Below are 22,354 nucleotides of genomic sequence, written 5' to 3'. Positions count from 1 at the left end.
GAGTGCTCATGAGTTTTGGACAAAGCTTCGAGATACATATGGTGGGTCCAAGAACATTGAGGATTATCACACTCCTTCCACTTCACCAATGTGTGGTAAGACACAAGGTAATGGTATGGTGAGTGGTGATGAACATTGCATTGTTGATGGTGAGCTTTTTCTTGATGATTCTTCATCCCTATCCCATTGCAATGTCTCATCTTTGGGCTTGAACACTTGTGATGTCTACGGGTGCTTCTATTCTTGTAGACAGTGTTGGGCCTCCAAGAGCAGAGGTTTGTAGAACAGCAGCAAGTTTCCCTTAAGTGGATCACCCAAGGTTTACCGATCTCAGGGAGGAAGAGGTCAAAGATATCCCTCTCAAGCAACCCTGCAACCACAAAGCAAGAAGTCTCTTGTGTCCCCAACACACCTAATAGGTGCACTAGTTCGGCGAATAGATAGTGAAATACAGGTGGTATGAATAAGTATGAACAGTAGTAACGGCGCCAGAAAAGTGCTTGCTGGCGTGCGGTTGATGGTGGTAATATTGCGGGCAGTAGAGATGCAGTAAAACAGTAAACAAGCAGTAATAGCAGTATTTAGGAACAAGGCCTAGGGATCATACTTTCACTAGTGGACACTCTCAACATTGATCACATAACAGAATAAATAGATAGATGCTGGACTCTACACCCTCTTGTTGGATGATGAACACCACTAACTGTGTAGGATTACACGAACCCTCAATGCCGGAGTTAACAAGCTTCACAATATTCGATGTTCATATTTAAATAACCTTAGAGTGCATGACAGATCAACATAACCAAACCAAGTACTAACATAGCATGCACACTGTCACCTTCACGCTACGAAAGGAGGCATAGATCACATCAATACCATCATAGCAATAGTTAACTTCATAATCTACAAGAGATCACAATCATAGCCTACGCCAAGTACTACACGATGCACACACTGTCACCATTACACCGTGCAGGAGGAATAAACTACTTTCATAACATCACTAGAGTAGCACACAGATAAATTGTGATACAAAACACATTGCAATCATAAAGAGATATAAATAAGCACTTCACTATGCCATTCATAACAGTGAATAAGTATTCTGTGAAATATAGCCTAAGAGACCCACACGGTGCACACACTGTCACCTTTACACACGTGGGACAAGGAGTCTCCGGAGATCACATAAGTAAAATCCACTTGACTAGCACAATGACATCTAGATTACAAGCATCATCATATGATTCTCAATCATGTAAGGCAGCTCATGAGATTATTGTATTGAAGTACATAGGGAGAGAGATTAACCACATAGCTACCGGTACAGCCCTTAGCCTCGATGGAGAACTACTCCCTCCTCATGGGAAACAGCAGCGGTGATGAAGATGGCGGTGGTGTCGATGGAGAAGCCTTCCGGGGGCACTTCCCCGTCCCGGCGGCGTGCCAGAACAGAGACTCTTGTCCCCCAGATCTTGGCTTCGCGATGGCGGCGGCTCTGGAAGGTTTCTCGTACCGTGGCTTTTCCGTATCGATGTTTTAGGTCAGGGACCTTTATATAGGCGAAGAGGCGGCGTCGGAGGGGCGACGAGGCGATGACACAATAGGGGGCGCGGCCCAGGCCCTGGCCGCGCCACCCTATCATCTGGGGCCCCTGTGGCCCCCCTCTGGCGGCTCTCGGGTGTTCTGGATGCTTCCGGGGATTCTAAGATGCTGGGCGTTGATTTCGTCCGATTCCGAGAATATTTCCTTACTAGGATTTCTGAAACCAAAAACAGCAGAAAACAGCAACTGGCCCTTCGGCATCTAGTCAATAGGTTAGTTCCGGAAAACGCATAAAAACAACATAAAGTATGCATAAAACATGTAGATATCATCAATAATGTGGCATGGAACATAAGAAATTATCGATACGTCGGAGACGTATCAGCATCCCCAAGCTTAGTTTCTGTCGTCCAGCGGTGTAAACGATAACAAAGATAATTTCTGGAGTGACATGCCATCATAACCTTGATCAAACTATTGTAAGCAAATGTAATGAATGCAGCGATCAAAACAATGGTAAATGACATGAGTAAACAAATGAATCATATAGCAAAGACTTTTCATGAATAGTACTTCAAGACAAGCATCAATAAGTCTTGCATAAGAGTTAACTCATAAAGCAATAATTCAAAGTAAAGGTATTGAAGCAACACAAAGGAAGATTAAGTTTCAGCGGTTGCTTTCAACTTGTAACATGTATATCTCATGGATATTGTCAACATAGAGTAATATAACAAGTGCAATATGCAAGTATGTAGGAATCAATGCACAGTTCACACAAGTGTTTGCTTCTTGAGGTGGAGAGAAATAGGTGAACTGACTCAACATAAAAGTAAAAGAATGGTCCTTCAAAGAGGAAAGCAACGATTGCTATATTTGTGCTAGAGCTTTGATTTTGAAAACATATAGAGAACAATAAAAGTAAAATTTTGAGAGGTGTTTGTTGTTGTCAACGAATGGTAGTGGGTACTCTAACCCCCTTGCCAGACAAACCTTCAAAGAGTGGCTCCCATTTTATTTTATTTTTGTGTGGCACTCCTTCCAACCTTTCTTTCACAAACCATGGCTAACCGAATCCTTCGGGTGCCTGCCAACAATCTCATACCATGAAGGAGTGCCTTTTTATTTTGGTTTTATTATGATGACACTCCTCCCCACCTTTGCTTTCTCAAGCCATGGCTAACCGAATCCTTCGGGTGCCGTCCAACAATCACATACCATGGAGGAGTGTCTATTTTTATTAATTAATTTGGGACTGAGAATCCCATTGCCAGCTCTTTTTGCAAAATTATTGGATAAGCGGATGAAGCCACTAGTCCATTGGTGAAAGTTTCCCAACAAGATTGAAAGATAAACACCACATACTTCCTCATGAGCTATAAAACATTGACACAAATAAGAGGTGATAAATTTTGAATTGTTTAAAGGTAGCACTCAAGCAATTTACTTTGGAATGGCGGAGAAATACCATGTAGTAGGTAGGTATGGTGGACACAAATGGCATAGTGGTTGGCTCAAGGATTTTGGATGCATGAGAAGTATTCCCTCTCGATACAAGGCTTAGGCTAGCAAGGTTATTTGAAACAAACACAAGGATGAACCGGTGCAGCAAAACTCACATAAAAGACATATTGTAAACATTATAAGACTCTACACCGTCTTCCTTGTTGTTCAAACTCAATACTAGAAATTATCTAGACCTTAGAGAGACCAATTATGCAAACCAAATTTCAACAAGCTCTATGTATTTCTTCATTAATAGGTGCAAAGTATATGATGCAAGAGCTTAATCATGAGCACAACAATTTCCAAGTATCAAATTATTCAAGACATCATACCAATTACTACATGTAGCATTTCCCGTTTCCAACCATATAACAATTAACGAAGCAGTTTCAACCTTCGCCATGAACATTAAAAGCTAAGAACACATGTGTTCATATGAACCAGCGGAGCGTGTCTCTCTCCCACACAAGCATTTATTCAAACAAAAACAAAAACAAAAACATACAGACGCTCCAAGTAAAGTACATAAGATGTGACCGAATAAAAATATAGTTTCAAGAGAAGGAACCTGATAATTTGTCGATGAAGAAGGGGATGCCTTGGGCATCCCCAAGCTTAGATGCTTGAGTCTTCTTGAAATATGCAGGGGTGAACCACCGGGGCATCCCCAAGCTTAGACTTTTCACTCTTCTTGATCGTAGTATATCATCCTCCTCTCTTGACCCTTGAAAACTTCCTCCACACCAAACTCAAAACAACTCATTAGAGGGTTAGTGCATAATCAAAAATTCACATGTTCAGAGGTGACACAATCATTCTTTACACTTCTGGACATTGCACAAAGCTACTAAAAGTTAATGGAATCGAAAAATCCATCAAGCATATCAAAACAGGCAATGCGAAATAAAAGGCAGAATCTGTCAAAACAGAACAGTTCGTAAAGACGAATTTTATTGAGGCACCAGACTTGCTCAAATGAAAAAGCTCAAATTTAATGAAAGTTGCGTACTTATCTGAGGATCACTCACGTAAATTGGCATAATTTTCTGAGCTACCTACAGAGAATTTTGCCCAGATTCGTGACAGCAAAGAAATCTGTTTCTGCGCAGTAATCCAAATCTAGTATGAACCTTACTATCAACGACTTTACTTGGCACAACTATGCAACAAACTAAGATAAGGAGAGGTTGCTACAGTAGTAACAATTTCCAAGACACTAATATAAAACAAAGTACTGTAGCAAAATAAACACATGGGTTATCTCCCAAGAAGTTCTTTCTTTATAGCCATTAAGCTGGGCTCAGCAGTTTTAATGATGCACTCGCAAGAAATAGTATTTGAAGCAAAAGAGAGCATCAACAGGCAAATTCAAAACAAATTTAAGTCTAACATGCTTCCTATGCATAGGAATCTTGTAAATAAACAAGTTCATGAAGAGTAAAGTGACAAGCATAGGAAGATAAAACAAGTGTAGCTTCAAAAATTTCAGCACATAGAGAGGTGTTTTAGTAACATGAAAATTTCTACAACCATATTTTCCTCTCTCATAATAACTTTCAGTAGTATCATGAGCAAACTCAACAATATAACTATCAAATGAAACATTCTTATCATGAGTCTCATGCATAAAATTATTACTCTCCACATAAGCATAATCAATTTTATTAGTTGTAGTGGGAGCAAATTCAACAAAGTAGCTATCATTATTATTCTCATCATCAAATATAGGAGGCATATTGTAATCATAATCAAATTTATCCTCCATAACAGGTGGCACCAAAAGACTACTATCATTATAATCATCATAAATAGGTGGCAAAGTATCATCAAAGTAAATTTCCTCCTCAATGCTTGGGGGACTAAAAAGATCATGCTCATCAAAACCAGCTTCCCCAAGCTTAGAATTTTCCATAGCATTAGCAACAATAGTGTTCAAAGCATTCATATTAATAACATTCCCATTAGCATGCATATAAAGTTCCATGGGTTTTTTAATTCTCTCTTCAAACACATCATGTCCTAATTCAAGATAAAGTTCATAAAGATCTCTCATATTTTTGTTGTTTTCCATTATGCCTAACTAGTGTAAACAAGAAACAAAAAGATGCAATTGCAGGATCTAAAGGAAATAGCTTCGAGCACACACACAACGGCGCCAGAAAAGTACTTTACCTGGGACCGGAGTATGAGAGCCTTTTACCTTTCCTCCCCGGCAACGGCGCCAGAAAAGTGCTTGATGTCTACGGGAGCTTCTATTCTTGTAGACAGTGTTGGGCCTCCAAGAGCAGAGGTTTGTAGAACAGCAGCAAGTTTCCCTTAAGTGGATCACCCAAGGTTTATCGAACTCAGGGAGGAAGAGGTCAAAGATATCCCTCTCATGCAACCCTGCAACCACAAAGCAAGAAGTCTCTTGTGTCCCCAACACACCTAATAGGTGCACAAGTTCGGCGAAGAGATAGTGAAATACAGGTGGTATGAATAAGTATGAGCAGTAGTAATGGTGCCAGAAAAGTGCTTTGCCCAGGACTGGCGTGTGGTTGATGGTGGTAATATTGCAGGCAGTAGAGATGCAGTAAAACAGTAAACAAGCAGTGATTTCAGTATTTAGGAACAAGGCCTAGGGATCATACTTTCACTAGTGGACACTCTCAACATTGATCACATAACAGAATAAATAAATATATGCTAGACTCTACACCCTCTTGTTGGATGATGAACACCACTAACTGTGTAGGATTACACGAACCCTCAATGCCGGAGTTAACAAGCTCCACAATATTCAATATTCATATTTAAATAACCTTAGAGTGCATGACAGATCAACATAACCAAACCAAGTACTAACATAGCATGCACACTGTCACCTTCATGCTACGAAAGGAGGCATAGATCACATCAATACCATCATAGCAATAGTTAACTTCATAATCTACAAGAGATCACAATCATAGCCTACGCCAAGTACTACACGATGCACACACTGTCACCATTACACCGTGCAGGAGGAATAAACTACTTTAATAACATCACAAGAGTAGCACACAGATAAATTGTGATACAAAACACATTGCAATCATAAAGAGATATAAATAAGCACTTCACTATGCCATTCATAACAGTGAATAAGTATTCTGTGAAATATAGCCTAAGAGACCCACACGGTGCACACACTGTCACCTTTACACACGTGGGACAAGGAGTCTCCGGAGATCACATAAGTAAAATCCACTTGACTAGCATAATGACATCTAGATTACAAGCATCATCATATGAATCTCAATCATGTAAGGCAGCTCATGAGATTATTGTATTGAAGTACATAGGAGAGAGATTAACCACATAGCTACCGGTACAGCCCCGAGCCTCGATGGAGAACTACTCCCTCCTCATGGGAGACAGCAGCGGTGATGAAGATGGCGGTGGTGTCGATGGAGAAGCCTTCCGGGGGCACTTCCCCGTCCCAGCGGCGTGCCGGAACAGAGACTCCTGTCCCCCAGATCTTGGCTTCGCGATGGCGGCGGCTCTGGAAGGTTTCTCGTACCGTGGCTTTTCCGTCTCGAGGTTTTAGGTCGATGGGGCCTAAATAGGCGAAGAGGCGGCGTCGGAGGGTCAACGAGGCGACGTCACCACAGGGGGGCGCGGGCCACCCCTGGGCCGCGCCGGCCTATCTCCTGGGGGGCCTGTGTCCCCCCTCTGGCGGCTCTCGGGTGTTCTGGATGCTTCCGGGAATTCTAAGATGCTGGGCGTTGATTTCGTCCGATTCCGAGAATATTTCCTTACTAGGATTTCTGAAACCAAAAACAGCAGAAAACAGCAACTGGCCCTTCGGCATCTCGTCAATAGGTTAGTTCCAGAAAACGCATAAAAACAACATAAAGTATACATAAAACATGTAGATATCATCAATAATGTGGCATGGAACATAAGAAATTATCGATACGTCGGAGACGTATCAACTTGTAGACTATAAATGCTTTACATGCTAGTGTTGGTAGTCCTTGCATATCTTCATCCCATGTTGATATGCTTGCCTTGTCTTGTTGCCATAATGAAAATACTTGGCTTTCCTCTAGTATTTGTGTGACTAACAATGTAGAGGAAACCGAAGATACTATGGGCCAAGACAAGATCTTGGATGGAGCTTCAAGTAGTTCATCTTCTTCTTCATCGCACGGTTCCTACACTTGCCTTATGGCTAAGGCTTCTAAGGTATCTCATTCCTTGGAAACCTATCTATCTAGTGATGATGAGGATGACGATATGGAAGAACTTAATGTTGCTTCCTTAAACATGATGGGTGAGTTGGTTTTCCATGCTCTCCATGATAAGAAATTTGCTTGCTCTAACTTCATGAAAATCTTGGCTTTTTTCCATTGAGAGCACAAAACTTATTGAGAAAATGGAAGGGCATAAGCAAGAGTATGCAAACAAGATTGCAACTCTTAGTGAAGCTCTTGAATAACAACAAACCACCAAAGAATCTCTTGAGGAGACCTTTACTCTAGAGCTATCTAAAGTAAAGGAATCTCGTGATAGAGCTTTAGAGGCGGCACATGATTTTCAAATTAAAAATGATGAGCTAGTAATTGCTCATACTAAACTCCTTGAGGATTTTGAGCTTCTCAAAAATGGTTCTAGGACCATTGAGAGTGAGCTCATCAAACTCACCGAGTCACAAGAGCAATTTAAGGCTCTCAACCTAATAGAGCTTGCTAAGTTGCCTTCTCCTTATGCTATAATTGATAATGCTTGTGCTACTAACTCTACCTCTTGTGAAGCATCCATCTTGAAGGAGAATGTTGAGCTAATGGCTCAACTTTCTTTGCTAACAAGCAATTATGAGAAATTGGAAGAAAGTCATGGAAAGCTTTGTAGCTCCCATGATGATCTTCTAGTCTCTCATGATTTGCTAAAGTTAGCTCATGAGGCTATCATGTCAAAGGTAAAATCTTGTGAGCCTCATGTGATTACTAGCACTACCTCTCAAAATGCTATTTTGCCATGTGCTAGTGCTTTTTGTTAACCCACTCATGCTATTGATTTATCTTGTGGTGAACTACCTTCTATGCCTTGTTGCTCTAAAAATCCATGTGCTTGTGCTAGTAATTCACCCACCCATGATATTGCTATATCTTGTGGTGAATTACATACCTTGCCTTGTTGCTCTAACAATAAAGCTTCCACTTGCTATAGTACGTGTTTTGTTACTAACCATGTAGGGGAAATCGAAGAGCACGAGGCCCAAGTCACTTCTTTGAAGAAGGACTTGGTAAAGGGTCATGAAGGGAAGCAATCCCCAAATGACAAGAGTGGACTTGGATTCAACTCCAACGACAAGAACAAGCCCACCACGCACAAGCGGAAGAAAGGCCATGGGCATGTGAAGGACCCCGCCAAGATTGTGTGCTTCAAGTGCAAGATTGAAGGGCATCATGTTAGATCGTGCCCCTTGAAGAAGAAGCCACTTGGCGAGAAGAAACAAGGGAAGCGGCCTCAAGATGGAGCTCATGGTCTTCCTCAAGGTCAAGCTCAAGGTCTACCTCAACTTGAAGAAAGGCCGCTACCCAAGAAGGATCAAGCCAAGGCTCCCGTTGTGGAGAAATCAAGTGAGAAGAAGGAGAAGAGAAGAACATGCTACATATGTCGTGAGAAGGGTGATGGCGTGTAACTCACACGTTCGTTGGGAACCCCAAGAGGAAGGTATGATGCGCACAGCAGCAAGTTTTCCCTCAGAAAGAAACCAAGGTTTATCGAACCAGGAGGAGCCAAGAAGCACGTTGAAGGTTGATGGCGGCGGGATGTAGTGCGGCGCAACACCAGGGATTCCGGCGCCAACGTGGAACCTGCACAACACAACCAAAGTACTTTGCCCCAACGAAACAGTGAGGTTGTCAATCTCACCGGCTTGCTGTAACAAAGGATTAACCGTATTGTGTGGAAGATGATTGTTTGCAGAAAACAGTAGAACAGAATTTAGTAGATTGTATTTCAGTAAAGAGAATTGGACCGGGGTCCACAGTTCACTAGAGGTGTCTCTCCCATAAGATAAACAGCATGTTGGGTGAACAAATTACAGTTGGGCAATTGACAAATAAAGAGGGCATGACCATGCACATACATATCATGATGAGTATAGTGAGATTTAATTGGGCATTACGACAAAGTACATAGACCGCCATCCAACTGCATCTATGCCTAAAAAGTCCACCTTCAGGTTATCATCCAAACCCCCTCCAGTATTAAGTTGCAAAGCAACAGACAATTGCATTAAGTATGGTGCGTAATGTAATCAACAACTACATCCTTAGACATAGCATCAATGTTTTATCCCTAGTGGCAACAGCACAACACAACCTTAGAACTTTCTCATCCTTGTCCTGTGTCAATGCAGGCATGAACCCACTATCGAGCATAAATACTCCCTCTTGGAGTTACAAGCATCTACTTGGCCAGAGCATCTACTAGTAACGGAGAGCATGCAAGATCATAAACAACACATAGATATAACTTTGATAATCAACATAACAAGTATTCTCTATTCATCGGATCCCAACAAACGCAACATATAGAATTACAGATAGATGATCTTGATCATGTTAGGCAGCTCACAAGATCCGACAATGAAGCACAATGGGGAGAAGACAACCATCTAGCTACTGCTATGGACCCATAGTCCAGGGGTAGACTACTCACACATCACTCCGGAGGCGACCATGGCGGCGTAGAGTCCTCCGGAGATGATTCCCCTCTCCGGCAGGGTGCGGAGGCGATCTCTGGATCCCCCGAGATGGGATCGGCGGCGGCGGCGTCTGCGGAAGGTTTTCCGTATCGTGGCTCTCGATGCGGGGTTTCGCAACGGAGGCTTTAAGTAGGCAGAAGGGCAGGTCAGGAGGCGGCACGAGGGCCCCACACCACAGGGCCGCACGGCCAAGGGGGGGCCGCGCCGCCCTAGGGTGTGGCCCCCTCGTGGCCCCTTTTCGTCTCCTCTTCGGACTTCTGGAAGCTTCGTGGCAAAATAGGACCCTGGGCGTTGATTTCGTCCAATTCTGAGAATATTTCGTTACTAGGATTTCTGAAACCAAAAACAGCAGAAAACAGCAACTGGCACTTCGGCATCTTGTTAATAGGTTAGTTCCAGAAAATGCACGAATATGACATAAAGTGTGCATAAAACATGTAGATAACATCAATAATGTGGCATGGAACATAAGAAATTATCGATACGTCGGAGACGTATCAGCATCCCCAAGCTTAGTTCTGCTCGTCCCGAGCAGGTAAAACGATAACACAGATAATTTCTGGAGTGACATGCCATCATAACCTTGATCATACTATTTGTAAAGCATATGTAGTGAATGCAGCGATCAAAACAATGTATATGACATGAGTAAACAAGTGAATCATAAAGCAAATACTTTTCATGAATAGCACTTCAAGACAAGCATCAATAAGTCTTGCATAAGAGTTAACTCATAAAGCAATAATTCAAAGTAAAGGCATTGAAGCAACACAAAGGAAGATTAAGTTTCAGCGGTTGCTTTCAACTTGTAACATGTATATCTCATGGATATTGTCAACATAGAGTAATATAATAAGTGCAATAAACAAATATGTAGGAATCAATGCATAGTTCACACAAGTGTTTGCTTTTTGAGGTGGAGAGAAATAGGTGAACTGACTCAACATTGAAAGTAAAAGAATTGTCCCCCATAGAGGAAAAGCATCGATTGCTATATTTGTGCTAGAGCTTTGATTTTGAAAACATGAAACAATTTTGTCAACGGTAGTAATAAAGCATATGTATCATGTAAATTATATCTTACAAGTTGCAAGCCTCATGCATAGTATACTAATAGTGCCCGCACCTTGTCCTAATTAGCTTGGACTACCGGATCATCACAGTGCACATGTTTTAAACAAGTGTCACAAAGGGGTACCTCTATGCCGCCTGTACAAAGGTCTAAGGAGAAAGCTCGCATTGGATTTCTCGCTATTGATTATTCTCAACTTAGACATCCATACCGGGACAACATAGACAACAGATAATGGACTCCTCTTTTATGCATAAGCATGTAACAACAATTAATAATATTCTCATTTGAGATTGAGGATATATGTCCAAAACTGAAACTTCCACCATGGATCATGGCTTTAGTTAGCGGCCCAATGTTCTTGTCTAACAATATGCATGCTTAACCATAAGGTGGTAGATCGCTCTTACTTCAGACAAGACGAACATGCATAGCAACTCACATGAAATTCAACGAAGGGTAGTTGATGGCGTCCCCAGTAAACATGGTTATCGCACAACAAGCAACTTAATAAGAGATAAAGTGCATAATGACATATTCAATACCACAATAGTTTTTAAGCTATTTGTCCCATGAGCTATATATTGCAAAGGTGAATGATGGAATTTTAAAGGTAGCACTCAAGTAATTTACTTTGGAATGGCGGAAAATACCATGTAGTAGGTAGGTATGGTGGACACAAATGGCATAGTGGTTGGCTCAAGTATTTTGGATGCATGAGAAGTATTCCCTCTCGATACAAGGTTTAGGCTAGCAAGGCTTATTTGAAACAAACACAAGGATGAACCGGTGCAGCAAAACTCACATAAAAGACATATTGAAAACATTATAAGACTCTACACCGTCTTTCTTGTTGTTCAAACTCAATACTAGAAATTATCTAGACCTTAGAGAAACCAAATATGCAAACCAAATTTTAGCATGCTCTATGTATTTCTTCATTAATGGGTGCAAAGCATATGATGCAAGAGCTTAATCATGAGCACAACAATTGCCAAGTATCACATTACCCAAGACATTAATAGCAATTACTACATGTATCATTTTCCAATTCCAACCATATAACAATTTAACGAAGAAGAAACTTCGCCATGAATACTATGAGTAGAAGCTAAGGACATACTTGTCCATATGCTACAGTGGAGCGTGTCTCTCTCCCATAAAGTGAATGCTAGGATCCATTTTATTCAAACAAAACAAAAACAAAAACAAACCGACGCTCCAAGAAAAGCACATAAGATGTGATGGAATAAAAATATAGTTTCAGGGGAGGAACCTGATAATGTTGTCGATGAAGAAGGGGATGCCTTGGGCATCCCCAAGCTTAGACGCTTGAGTCTTCTTGATATATGCAGGGGTGAACCACCGGGGCATCCCCAAGCTTAGAGCTTTCACTCTCCTTGATCATGTTGCATCATACTCCTCTCTTGATCCTTGAAAACTTCCTCCACACCAAACTTAGAACAACTCATTAGAGGGTTAGCGACAATAAAAATTAACATATTCAGAGGTGACACAATCATTCTTAACACTTCTGGACATTGCATAAAGCTACTGGACATTAATGGATCAAAGAAATTCATCCAACATAGCAAAAGAGGCAATGCGAAATAAAAGGCAGAATCTGTCAAAACAGAACAGTTCGTATTGACGAATTTTATCGAGATACCAGACTTGCTCAAATGAAAATGTTGAAATTGAATGAAAGTTGCGTACATATCTGAGGATCACTCACGTAAATTGGCATAATTTTCTGAGTTACCTACAGGGAAAACAGCCCAGATTCGTGACAGCAAAGAAATCTGTTTCTGCGCAGTAATCCAAATCTAGTATGAACTTTTCTATCAACGACTTTACTTGGCACAATAAAACACTAAACTAAGATAAGGAGAGGTTGCTACAGTAGTAAACAACTTCCAAGACACAAAATAAAAACAAAGTACTGTAGGTAAAAACATGGGTTGTCTCCCATAAGCGCTTTTCTTTAACGCCTTTCAGCTAGGCGCAGAAAGTATGTATCAAGTATTATCAAGAGACGGTGCGTCAACCTTACCTTGGGCTTTACCCTTACCTTTATTGATTTTCTTTCCCTTTGATTTAGGAAATATATGATTTCCCCCCGGTATAGAGGTGAATTTCAGGGTGCCTTCTCCCACATCAATGACTGCTCCCAATAGTTTCAGCAAGGATCTTCCGAGTGTGATTTTTCCTGTCCCTACACATTCAACAACAAGATAATCAATGGATATTGTTCTTCCAAGAATGGTTGTATGCACACCTGCGGCTATTCCCTTAGGAATTATAACAGAGTTATTAATGAGAGTTATTTCTTCTCCTCCTTCATCGACTCCCCAAAGTTTCAAAGATTTATAAATGCTCTCAGGCATAAGGCAAAATTCAGACATAATATCACAGTTGGCACGAAGAGTTCGATCACCGATAGCAATTTTAACAGTAGGATCCCACAATGAAAGTTTAGAGTTCACTAAAACTTGTTCAAGACGATTACGAACATGACAATAGTTATTATCCAAGCTAGATGTACTTATCTCGAGATTGTTTAATTTCTTCTATAAATGTCCCTAGACTACCCGGCCATGCAAGGCACCTGAGAGGGGCAAAACGATCTGAGCCACCCGTTTCACCCTCTACAGTAAATACTCAGTCCCACTTTTCACAGCAGCCGTCCGATCGGTGAGTTTTTTCCTCACCTGCTCATCTTCCCAACGAGTCTATGACGCGTGGGTTCAGCAATATGGGAGGCCCAACGGTCAGAGGCAGCTACGGGTGTTAATTCGCGTCGCCTTTGAGTCTACAGCGGCTGAACAGTGAAAACCTAGATCGGGACACACCCAATCCACTCCCCCCAATCCCCGCTCCTCCTCTCCTCCCCAACCCACGTCTCTTCTCCTCCCCAATCGCCGGCCGATCTCTCTCTCCCGCTGCAGCCACGCGTGAGGCCGGAGAGGCCACTCCCCAGGCGCTGGAGAAGCGGAGAGGGAGCGGCGCCGGCCTTGGTGTGGGCGTGCGTGTGCAGGGCGTGGCGGCGGGGTCGAGGCGGCGGCGGTGCTGTCCTCGGTGGAAGCGGAGGAGGAGGCGCTCCTGGCCGAGGTCTAGCGGGAGGAGGCGGCGCGGAAGCGGGCGGGCTCCCTGGGAGCTCCTCGCCGTGCTGGGGAGGCCAGGCGCGCCGCGGTGCGGCTGCGAGCTGCAGCAGCGCAAGGTGACCGCGCGGTGGAGCTGATGGCGGGCTCTCCGCGAAGCCTAGCCACGCGAGAATTCCTTTCTCCGACTCCGTGAGCTCCTCCTCTTTCTTCTCTCTAACCGAGTTTTCCATGAAACCAAAATAATCTTTGTAATTCCTCTTGTAGAAGTCATCCAGCCTCTGGAATATGAGAGCAGCACAAAATTAGTTGCAACCACAGCGAAAGCTCTCTTCTCAATCAATTTGTAGCTCCAGTAAACTTATATATAGTCATAAAACTGACATTGTATAGAGGCTGCAGTTGAATTCGTCTGAGACTTAAAATACAATGATAGCTGCATTTAACTATGTAGGTTGAGTTTGTATGTGGCAGAAGGTTCCCTATTTAAATCAGAGGCATCTACTCCAACACCAAGAAACTTGAACCTGTACTACGAACAAGGGTAGTAAATTACAGCACAGGTCAAACCTCCCTCAAGATTTTCATGAAAAATGAAAAAGCAAGGGGACAATAGTATTAAATCAACTGAAACAATGAAATGGGAACATATGGACCCAAATGTGTATTTTGAAAAGAGCTCATGATTTGATAGAGAAGTGCATATAGATTATCAACTCAAAACAATAGCAAAAGGCTTCTTCCAGTAGCCATGAATGATATTTCCAAGGAAAAATATCGAATGTAGGCCACATACCTCCTTGTCGTTCTTTTCTTTGTTTTCCTTTGATCTCTTCACATAATCTACATATGCAGGAAGAATAATTTATCTATCCAAGGTGAACAGCAAACCGGCCACAAATAACGGTTATCTGTAGACCCGAAAAATCGGACCATATGCTCACATACCTTGCAATAGGGCCTTTCTTGATTCACTAGCCTCGGGTATGGCCGCAGCTGATGCCAGCAGAGTAAGGAGGGATCTCCTGCCAACTCCATTCCTCTGAGCCAAGGTGACCAGTGGCTGGAGGTGATTTACCGCTGATTGATGAAGAGATGAAGCTGCCGAGACTGGCCTTCTGACTGCGTCCATCAGTTTACCTGGAGGCTGAGCCATGTGATGACTGTCCAGCGTGCTCTCTTAACTCCTTTGTAGATATGGCCAGGTTGCTACTACTTGATATCAAGAAATCCTGGATTTTATATGAGCCGCAGGTTTTTCTATGGATAGAAACAGACAGGGGCAAATCTGAGCATATGCAGCACTCCCCAGGTTTTGGACCAGTCACATGTCAGACTGGTTCTTCCATTTAACCTTTTTGCTTTTCCGGTATGTACACTATATTTCTTATTTCTAGACCATATATTTAAATAACATTTCTAGACTTTATCTCAGCATTTCCCCAACGGCCGGAGCACCGGCAGCGGCTGGACGCGGCAGCGGTGGTGGTAGGCACTACTGTGTTGGGGACGGGCCATGCAGCAGCACACTTTGGAACACACTCTGGGATGCACGGTCGCCCGTTCCTGTGACGCCATGGTGAGCACCTCTCAATCCTTCTTTCTATATGCTCCTGATCTCTCTTTTAGGCTTTTTCTTTCGATTTGCTTCTACTTTAAGATCTTGCGTGTGAACTGTTTGATGAAATGTATGTGTACTGATTCATTCTTGCTGCTCTATTTTTTTGGCTCCCCGTGCAGCAGCTGCTGGCCAAGCAAGGCACTTTGTGCGGTGACGGACTGCTCCTGGAAGAAAATGAGGACAATAGCTTCAATGCCACATGTAAGCTCCGTGCTGATCGCCTGTTAATTTACTCTAAAAAAAGTGATGAGGTGCATCTTGTTCAACTTGTGTAGATTTGCTATGTTTGCAAATCTATGGAGAAATTGCATATGACGAGGATTCTGATCAGATGCGCGAGGGCTTTGGTTGCAGTGGATGTTTTATTTTGTTTACCAATTTTCTTTTGCCAAATTTGTTTTTCAAACTTATTTTTTGTGTGATTATAGTACCTGTAGGAATTGATACTGAGCTACATGATGATGCACTTAATTAAGGAACTATACTTGAAAGATCACCCATATGGCGAATGGCTCAAGAGACAGAAGATGTACCTCACAGACTATGTCCCAAAAACTTACAAAGTTGCTTGAAGCATTTCTGGTTCATGACACCTTCATGATAGGACGATTATCTGGTTAAAATATCGGGTAGGATACAAAATGAAATGCAACACCAATTAGTATATCGGGTAGGATACAAAATGAAATGCAACGCCAATTAGTGAGTGCAAGTAGGCTAGGGTACGTAGGAAACTGTTTCCCAATATTTGTTTTGTCATGGTTAACATATTGTTATCATCCATATAATATACTGTTGAAATATTCATGATAGGACGATTATCTGGTTAAAATATTCAGGATAAAGAGTCAACACAATTTCTTTGCAGGATAAAGAGTTTACATTGATTAGATTTTCAGTTAAACATTACTGTTGAATGCTGATAGAAGGTTGTTGCTTTCTGTGTTTGACTAAGCTTGTTTGTGTTATTCACTTTCTCCTTATTTATGCAGTAATAAGCTACAACAAACACAACAGATTGATTGCGAGGAGTTGGTGCTCCTTCATCTCCTCCCTCAGCCAGGAGATGTCAGCGAGATTTCTTGTGCCAATGATGCACAGTGAGGAGGTGGTGCGGCCTTGTGGCGTGTTTGCAACGGTCGATCCGGTGGCCTGCCAGCAGCCTCGCCATCTCTGGCTTGTTACTAGGTATACCATCTCCCTCCCGGATCTTCTTTAATTCTCCAATGGAATTCATGATTTATGCTCAGTTGGTGTGGTGTTCTCAATATTGTTTGGTGGTCCACACAGATGCAAAAGGAGTGGTGAAAATTTGGGATTAATGATGCATTGCTTACTAAAAAAGAAAAGATATATTTATTTAATGAAGAGCTCTAAATAATTAGTGCTGAGCTTTTCTTATGATAGGTCGTATTCTCTATTAATAATATTAATATTCTTACTAAAACATTTGGAAGCTTTTGGGACAAACAATGTGTGAGCGTGACCTTGCTATTACTTCTTTTCTTATCATGGTGCAAATGGATTATGTCAATTGCTAACCAGCGTTGGAAAAAACCATTCTTTCACTCCACACAATGCAGCTGTTGTGCTCCAACGGTTCAATTCCCAAGACACAAAGATTTTTTACGTTTGTTAACATAAATACTTCTAAGTATCATGGCTCCTAGAGGAAAATGCTTAATTGTATGCTAATTTCTCTCTCTTTTGGTATCCTTTGTTCTATTATAGATGTGACATAATGCTTATTTCTACTTCTAGCAGGCTCCTTGTAATTACTATCAAGAATCATGCCAATTTGCCTACTGCAGCTAAAAGTACATATGAAAGGCCTTAGTTTCCAATACTATTGTTGCAGTACAAGTTGGTGAAACTGATTTGTGATGCAAATTACATGAGTGGTCTGGTGACAATGGCTTGGTTCATTGCTCATCTTAGCAGTTAGCACAGCTAAAATCTATTGTGGCATAGGAGCTCACAAGATTGAGATGATCTTCTGAAACTTTTGTAACACCGAAATTATTTTTTTTTCTGATGTTTTGTACAATACTTGCAGTTGCTGCTTGGAGCATGGTTGAGTCGGCTCCCTTGCTGTGGGCCTACGGCTCTCCCCTTGCCCCCTTGTCGAAGCCATCGGAGAGGACAAGGCCGCCAACCCATGATGATACACTCACAGTTACCCAGGTCCGCACTTCGCCCTATGCTATTTCTTTCATGCCATGGGTACAATTTTTCTGTGTCTCAAGGCTACTCTCATAAACCATCTCTTGATTTAGGCCTCGCTGGTCCTCCCTTGCATGCCCTCATATGCCTGGGGTTATGGCAATCAGGACATGGTGGGGGCAGTTGGTGGTAAGGCAGAGTCAGTCGTACTGCCAGCAGTGGCACTACTCGAGATCAATGCCATGAGGTTCGGCAACTTTCTCGCTTGGATGCTTGCCATGTTAGGGATTGGTCATTTCTCCTACATGTCTTTTAACTGGTTATTAATTGTCTCCCTAATCAAATACAGAGTTGGTTCTCCTACACCCCCTTGGACCCATTTACATTTTCAAGGGCTGCATATAGTGTTGTTCTGAGCCTTCTCACTTCTCAGTTGCTTCCTTTTTAGTGTATTGATTTGAGGCTATTGCTGCCTACCATGTAGTCAATAGCGATCATCCCTTGAATGATTGCAAGTGAGATAAAATTTGTGGAGGTCTCCTACTGCATTTACCATGTAGTCAATAGCGATCATACCTTGAATGATTGCAAGTGAGATAAAATTTGTGGAGGTCTCCTACTGCATTTTGTTCTTTCGCCGCAAGTTTGATTTCTCTATGTTATTACTATGAACTAATAGTATAAATCACCTACAAGGAGCTCAATATAAGGTTATTGCAACTAATAGTTGTATGTGCTTATGTATCTTATTTTGCATCTTCAAAACAAGCAGTGGTTTATTTTTATGGTCACTTAATCACCTTCTCACCTGTCTCTGATAGTAAAGTTTTAAAATTAGTGCAATCTGACTAACTAGCGTATCATTGTATGCAAACAACACAATTCTAAGATACATTATTTTTTCCCTTCCTATCGTTTGTCCATGTTTATGGTTGTGTAGTTTCTTGCCCATGCTCTGACTTGCTCAAGTTTTTTTTTCTTATATTGTTTTCAGGAGTATCACTCAAGTCCCAGGATTTGACGATATTGTTTCTGGCTATTAGGTTGTACAACATCTTTGTTATGGATTGTGACCCCCACACAATACTGGATTCAGGTACACTAGCAACTACTCTTTTTGTCATTTACTTGATTTAGTTGAGACTGAGGTCAACATGTATGCTGGAAAAGGACAACTTTGCATGTATTAACTTATGAAGGGGGCAAATCGATCTGCACCCCACGTTTTACCATGTACAGTAAATTTCGGATCCCACTTTCTACCTCAGCCGTCCGATTTAGTGAAACTTCTCTTACTCGTTCAGCTTCTGAAAGAGTCCATGACTCGTAGGACCGGCTACGTGTGGGGCCCGACGGTGAGAGGGAGGCACGCTCGCCCGTTCGGTCGCTTTCGTTCTCCTCTCCATGGTGAAACCCTAGATTGCCCCCACCACGATACCCAATCCCCGGCCCTCATTTCCTCCCCCAATCCTCGTATCTTCTCCTCCTCCCCAACCCTTGCAAAGTTCACCCTGGATTATGCGAATGGATCATATCATAAGTTCATGACAGCTGCATTTACTTCCAAGTTCATGCATGCACTACTGTATTTTTTCTCCGTTTAGCTGGATCATATTTGATGCACTTCATTTTCAGAGTTTCAGATTGTTTTTCGATATGCTTCCCCAAATAGGAATTATGCTTACAATGATGGACTCTGTGAGCTGTTGTTATTTATACAGGTTATTTACAGGGTTTTGTTTCCAGTTAAGGAATAAGCGGTGGGTGGTAGTGTCAGTTAGGGAACCATGCCACCATTCCGAGACATGCTACAAGACTGGCAGAAAGTGCAGGAAAAGGCATGCACTTCTTCGTTCCAATAAAGGTTGGATAAATTTTGAGCAGTCTGTCCAATTCCAGTTTTCTTGAGATATCCAGCAGTACTTGCTTTATACTATGAGCAGAGAGAAAATTATGTATACAGGTAAAAATATCGGTTTGCTGCAAATGGTAATTTCAACAGAGGGCGAGAATGGCGATGGCATGCTTTTGTGTGAGGTGAGATCTGAATTGACTCTGACTGATGCAAAATTCAAGTCTGATAATGGATCTACATTATTGTTTAGGTGCAGAGAAGTGCCACAGTCGAGAAATCAGAGAAGAATATATCACAGAACTATGCATATGAGGTAGGATTACCGTTTTCTTCTTCCAATCCCATTTTTCATTGGATCATTTCCCCAATAAATGACATACAAAGAGGCATTAGTGGGACATGTTATATCTGTTTCCTAATATGCCTATTTAGTTTTCATGTGCACTGGTAGGCTAGACCAAGAATGCTCACATCTCCTTAGGTTATGGCTATTTAGATTTAAGATATCTTTCATTCTCTTCATACGTTCTCTATATTTCTTGAATTGCTTATGCTAAAGAAGTATGAAATTTGCATGAGCTATTTAACATCGAATCATTGGATATTTTAGTTATTCTTGTTGATATAAACCTTTCTAATTAAAAAAAACACCAAAGTATGCCATCGACCTACCCTGGAGAGGAGTTATTTTGTATGCTGTCGTCCTTCCTGGAACGAGTTACGTGTCGTTGACATTGCCATGTATAATAGCCATGTTACTACTTAGCACTGGACCACTGGTATTCCAGCAGCCATGTCTGCCTTCAGCCTGTACATGCCACCACATCGCTGTCTAAATTAGATGTACTATATGACCGTCCTTATATATGTAATGTTATGATCTTCCTTCTGGAGAAAACAATGCAAAACACTAACAGTTAGCGTTTTCCTTGGAGTTAAACAGAATCCCACATATATTGCTTCCAGGTGTACCTCAAGTTCAGGTCCTACTGTCCAGCCATCTGTTGCAAAAACGCTCATGTACATGCCTCCTAGATTCTAATTTGGCATAACACCAGTCTACCCTTTCCGCAGACCAGTATGTAACATGCCAGCTATGTTCAGAAATCCAAGTTGGTAGTGCATACTGCATTTTGTAAATTTAGAGCATCATGAATCTTATCTCATGGTTCAGTTTCAGCTCTCAAGGGGCCTACACTGATGTATCAAGACCATGTGAGACTGCTAAATCTGGATGTATTCACTATTTGTATGTTTAGCTGTTAAGTTCAGTGTTTCTTTGAACAGTAGGTGCACCGGGCTACATATGTTGTACTATTTGTTAGGGATTAAATCTCGTGTACTCTGTTATATTTGTGCTACCAAAGAACTCTATGGTGCATTGACTTATGCACAAATCTGCAGGTACATCTCTGAAAACAGGATAGACAATTATTCCTGGGAGTTTTACGACTGCTTTGTTGACTCCTGTGTACCCTTCGACTGTTTATTTGATTTAGGAGTCAGAAGGCTCCAAGTCAAACCATAGTATTGTTAGGATCAGTTTGAACATACACATAACAAGAGGTCTAAGTAGTGCATGTATTCCAGTAGCATGTTTATTCAGATTCTACAGAGAAAACCAGAGATCCAAGTTTATACAGAGATGTGTGTGCTTAATGCCTGTTATCATGATTCTGAAGTTTTTCTTTAGAACTATAGACTGAGGAAACTTGACACAATTTTTTTCCGCTGGAGCTTCATATCTCCAGCCAGGCATTCTGTTTTTTGTTTTATTGGAACATTATGGTCTCGCATTGACCTGAACCAAGCATAAATACTTCCTACCACCGTCTCTCTAAGGCACTGTCTCTCTTTTCTTGCCCTATAAGGCACTGTCTCTCTTCTCTTTGTCAGCCACCGTTCACTTCAGTGCTTTTATATTCAATAACAAAAGACAGTTCCTTTATTTTTCAGCCAAACCAATCACTCTGCTGCTTTCCTTTATCCTACATGACGATTATACATGTATTTTCCAATGATGCCAAATTATAACAACATAGTTACGTTGAAAGAAAGATATATTTTTACATGTAATATGAATACTAGACATCAATCCGATCTATGTGACCACACTTCAGAAAACCCGGTATAGTTCAACTCTGGAGAAAATATGAAATTTGCGGATGTTCGAGCGATATGCCAAAACTTCGTAAATTGATTTCTGATAAATTACCAATAAGGCCCAGATCATGTCGCCCACGTTTCTATTAACATTGGATACCTCTTAGCATATTTTCCATGTGGAAATTTTTTTTAACATGCTCCTAATGGCTCTTGAGAACTGTTTGAAATAGTGAGTACGCCCTTTTAAAGTGCTAATTAAGAAGCATCAGCATCCCCAAAAAATCTCATGGATAAAACTTATAGCTTGAGTAATATCTTGATTATGCCAATTGCACCACTCAGGTCATATGTATGTCATAAAAGAAGAACTGATCAGGGAGGTTTATACTATCGACTTCCCGGGTACCAGGGTATCATTGGGTTGACACTTGGTTGCTAAGAGGTGAATGTGCCAATCATCCAATGTCGCATGTTTCTATTGTCGAGGAATGCTAATTATGGATGGCAATACAACTAAGCCTCCCTGCACCACCAGCTTTTGTAAAACACCACTTCGTCTTATTGTTTCAGCTTCCCTTCTACTTTGCTCCACCTCCTCCGTTATTGCTTCAGTATGAAACCTCTCTGCAACAAACAAAGACCA

General features: G+C 41.6%; 2 protein-coding genes and 1 long non-coding RNA gene across 5 annotated transcripts; 2 read left to right on the top strand and 1 right to left on the bottom strand.

The window, feature by feature from the left end:
• Nucleotides 1-13,551: 13,551 nt before the first annotated feature.
• On the bottom strand, nucleotides 13,552-15,293 carry LOC127307153 (uncharacterized). The gene is made up of 3 exons (XM_051337859.2): nucleotides 14,915-15,293; nucleotides 14,763-14,809; nucleotides 13,552-14,247 (listed from the first exon to the last, which is right to left on the bottom strand). The coding sequence occupies exons 1-3, from the start codon at nucleotides 15,120-15,122 to the stop codon at nucleotides 13,702-13,704; spliced, it is 801 nt and encodes a 266-aa protein (XP_051193819.1). The 5' UTR covers nucleotides 15,123-15,293; the 3' UTR covers nucleotides 13,552-13,701.
• Nucleotides 15,294-15,345: 52 nt separating this feature from the next.
• LOC127307155 (uncharacterized) lies at nucleotides 15,346-17,767 on the top strand. Of its 2 annotated transcripts, none has more exons than XM_071822768.1 (4): nucleotides 15,346-15,545; nucleotides 15,710-15,788; nucleotides 16,580-16,775; nucleotides 17,644-17,767. In XM_071822768.1, exons 1-4 carry the CDS (start codon nucleotides 15,483-15,485, stop codon nucleotides 17,663-17,665), a joined length of 360 nt encoding a protein of 119 aa, XP_071678869.1. In that variant the 5' UTR covers nucleotides 15,346-15,482; the 3' UTR covers nucleotides 17,666-17,767. The 2 variants fall into 2 exon arrangements, with proteins under 2 accessions (XP_071678869.1, XP_071678868.1); XM_071822767.1 differs by having other exon boundaries at nucleotides 15,707-15,788.
• Nucleotides 17,768-17,861: 94 nt separating this feature from the next.
• On the top strand, nucleotides 17,862-21,247 carry LOC127309496 (uncharacterized). Of its 2 annotated transcripts, none has more exons than XR_007857181.2 (6): nucleotides 17,862-17,997; nucleotides 18,745-18,846; nucleotides 19,472-19,614; nucleotides 19,714-19,787; nucleotides 19,856-19,918; nucleotides 21,010-21,247. It is a non-coding gene; the product is annotated as an uncharacterized lncRNA (long non-coding RNA). The 2 variants fall into 2 exon arrangements; XR_011747358.1 differs by having other exon boundaries at nucleotides 19,694-19,787.
• Nucleotides 21,248-22,354: the final 1,107 nt, after the last annotated feature.

Source organism: Lolium perenne, chromosome 6 (genome assembly GCF_019359855.2).
Source record: "Lolium perenne isolate Kyuss_39 chromosome 6, Kyuss_2.0, whole genome shotgun sequence".
Classification (NCBI taxonomy): domain Eukaryota; kingdom Viridiplantae; phylum Streptophyta; class Magnoliopsida; order Poales; family Poaceae; genus Lolium; species Lolium perenne.
The sequence above is the reverse complement of the archived record's forward strand: the minus strand, read 5'-3'. Positions and strand labels throughout refer to the sequence as shown.

Bases quoted from the DNA above. Each gene is read 5' to 3' on its own strand.
- LOC127307155 (XM_071822767.1), top strand. From the start codon at position 15,483: ATGCAGCAGCACACTTTGGAACACACTCTGGGATGCACGGTCGCCCGT. The intron at 15,546-15,706 runs GTGAGCACCTCT...CTCCCCGTGCAG, and splicing joins CCCGTTCCTGTGACGCCATG to CAGCTGCTGGCCAAGCAAGG. The intron at 16,776-17,643 runs GTATACCATCTC...CAATACTTGCAG, and splicing joins CATCTCTGGCTTGTTACTAG to TTGCTGCTTGGAGCATGGTT.
- LOC127307153 (XM_051337859.2), bottom strand. From the start codon at position 15,122: ATGGCTCAGCCTCCAGGTAAACTGATGGACGCAGTCAGAAGGCCAGTC. The intron at 14,810-14,914 runs GTATGTGAGCAT...CTGCATATGTAG, and splicing joins AAGAAAGGCCCTATTGCAAG to ATTATGTGAAGAGATCAAAG. The intron at 14,248-14,762 runs GTATGTGGCCTA...CTCATATTCCAG, and splicing joins AAGAAAAGAACGACAAGGAG to AGGCTGGATGACTTCTACAA.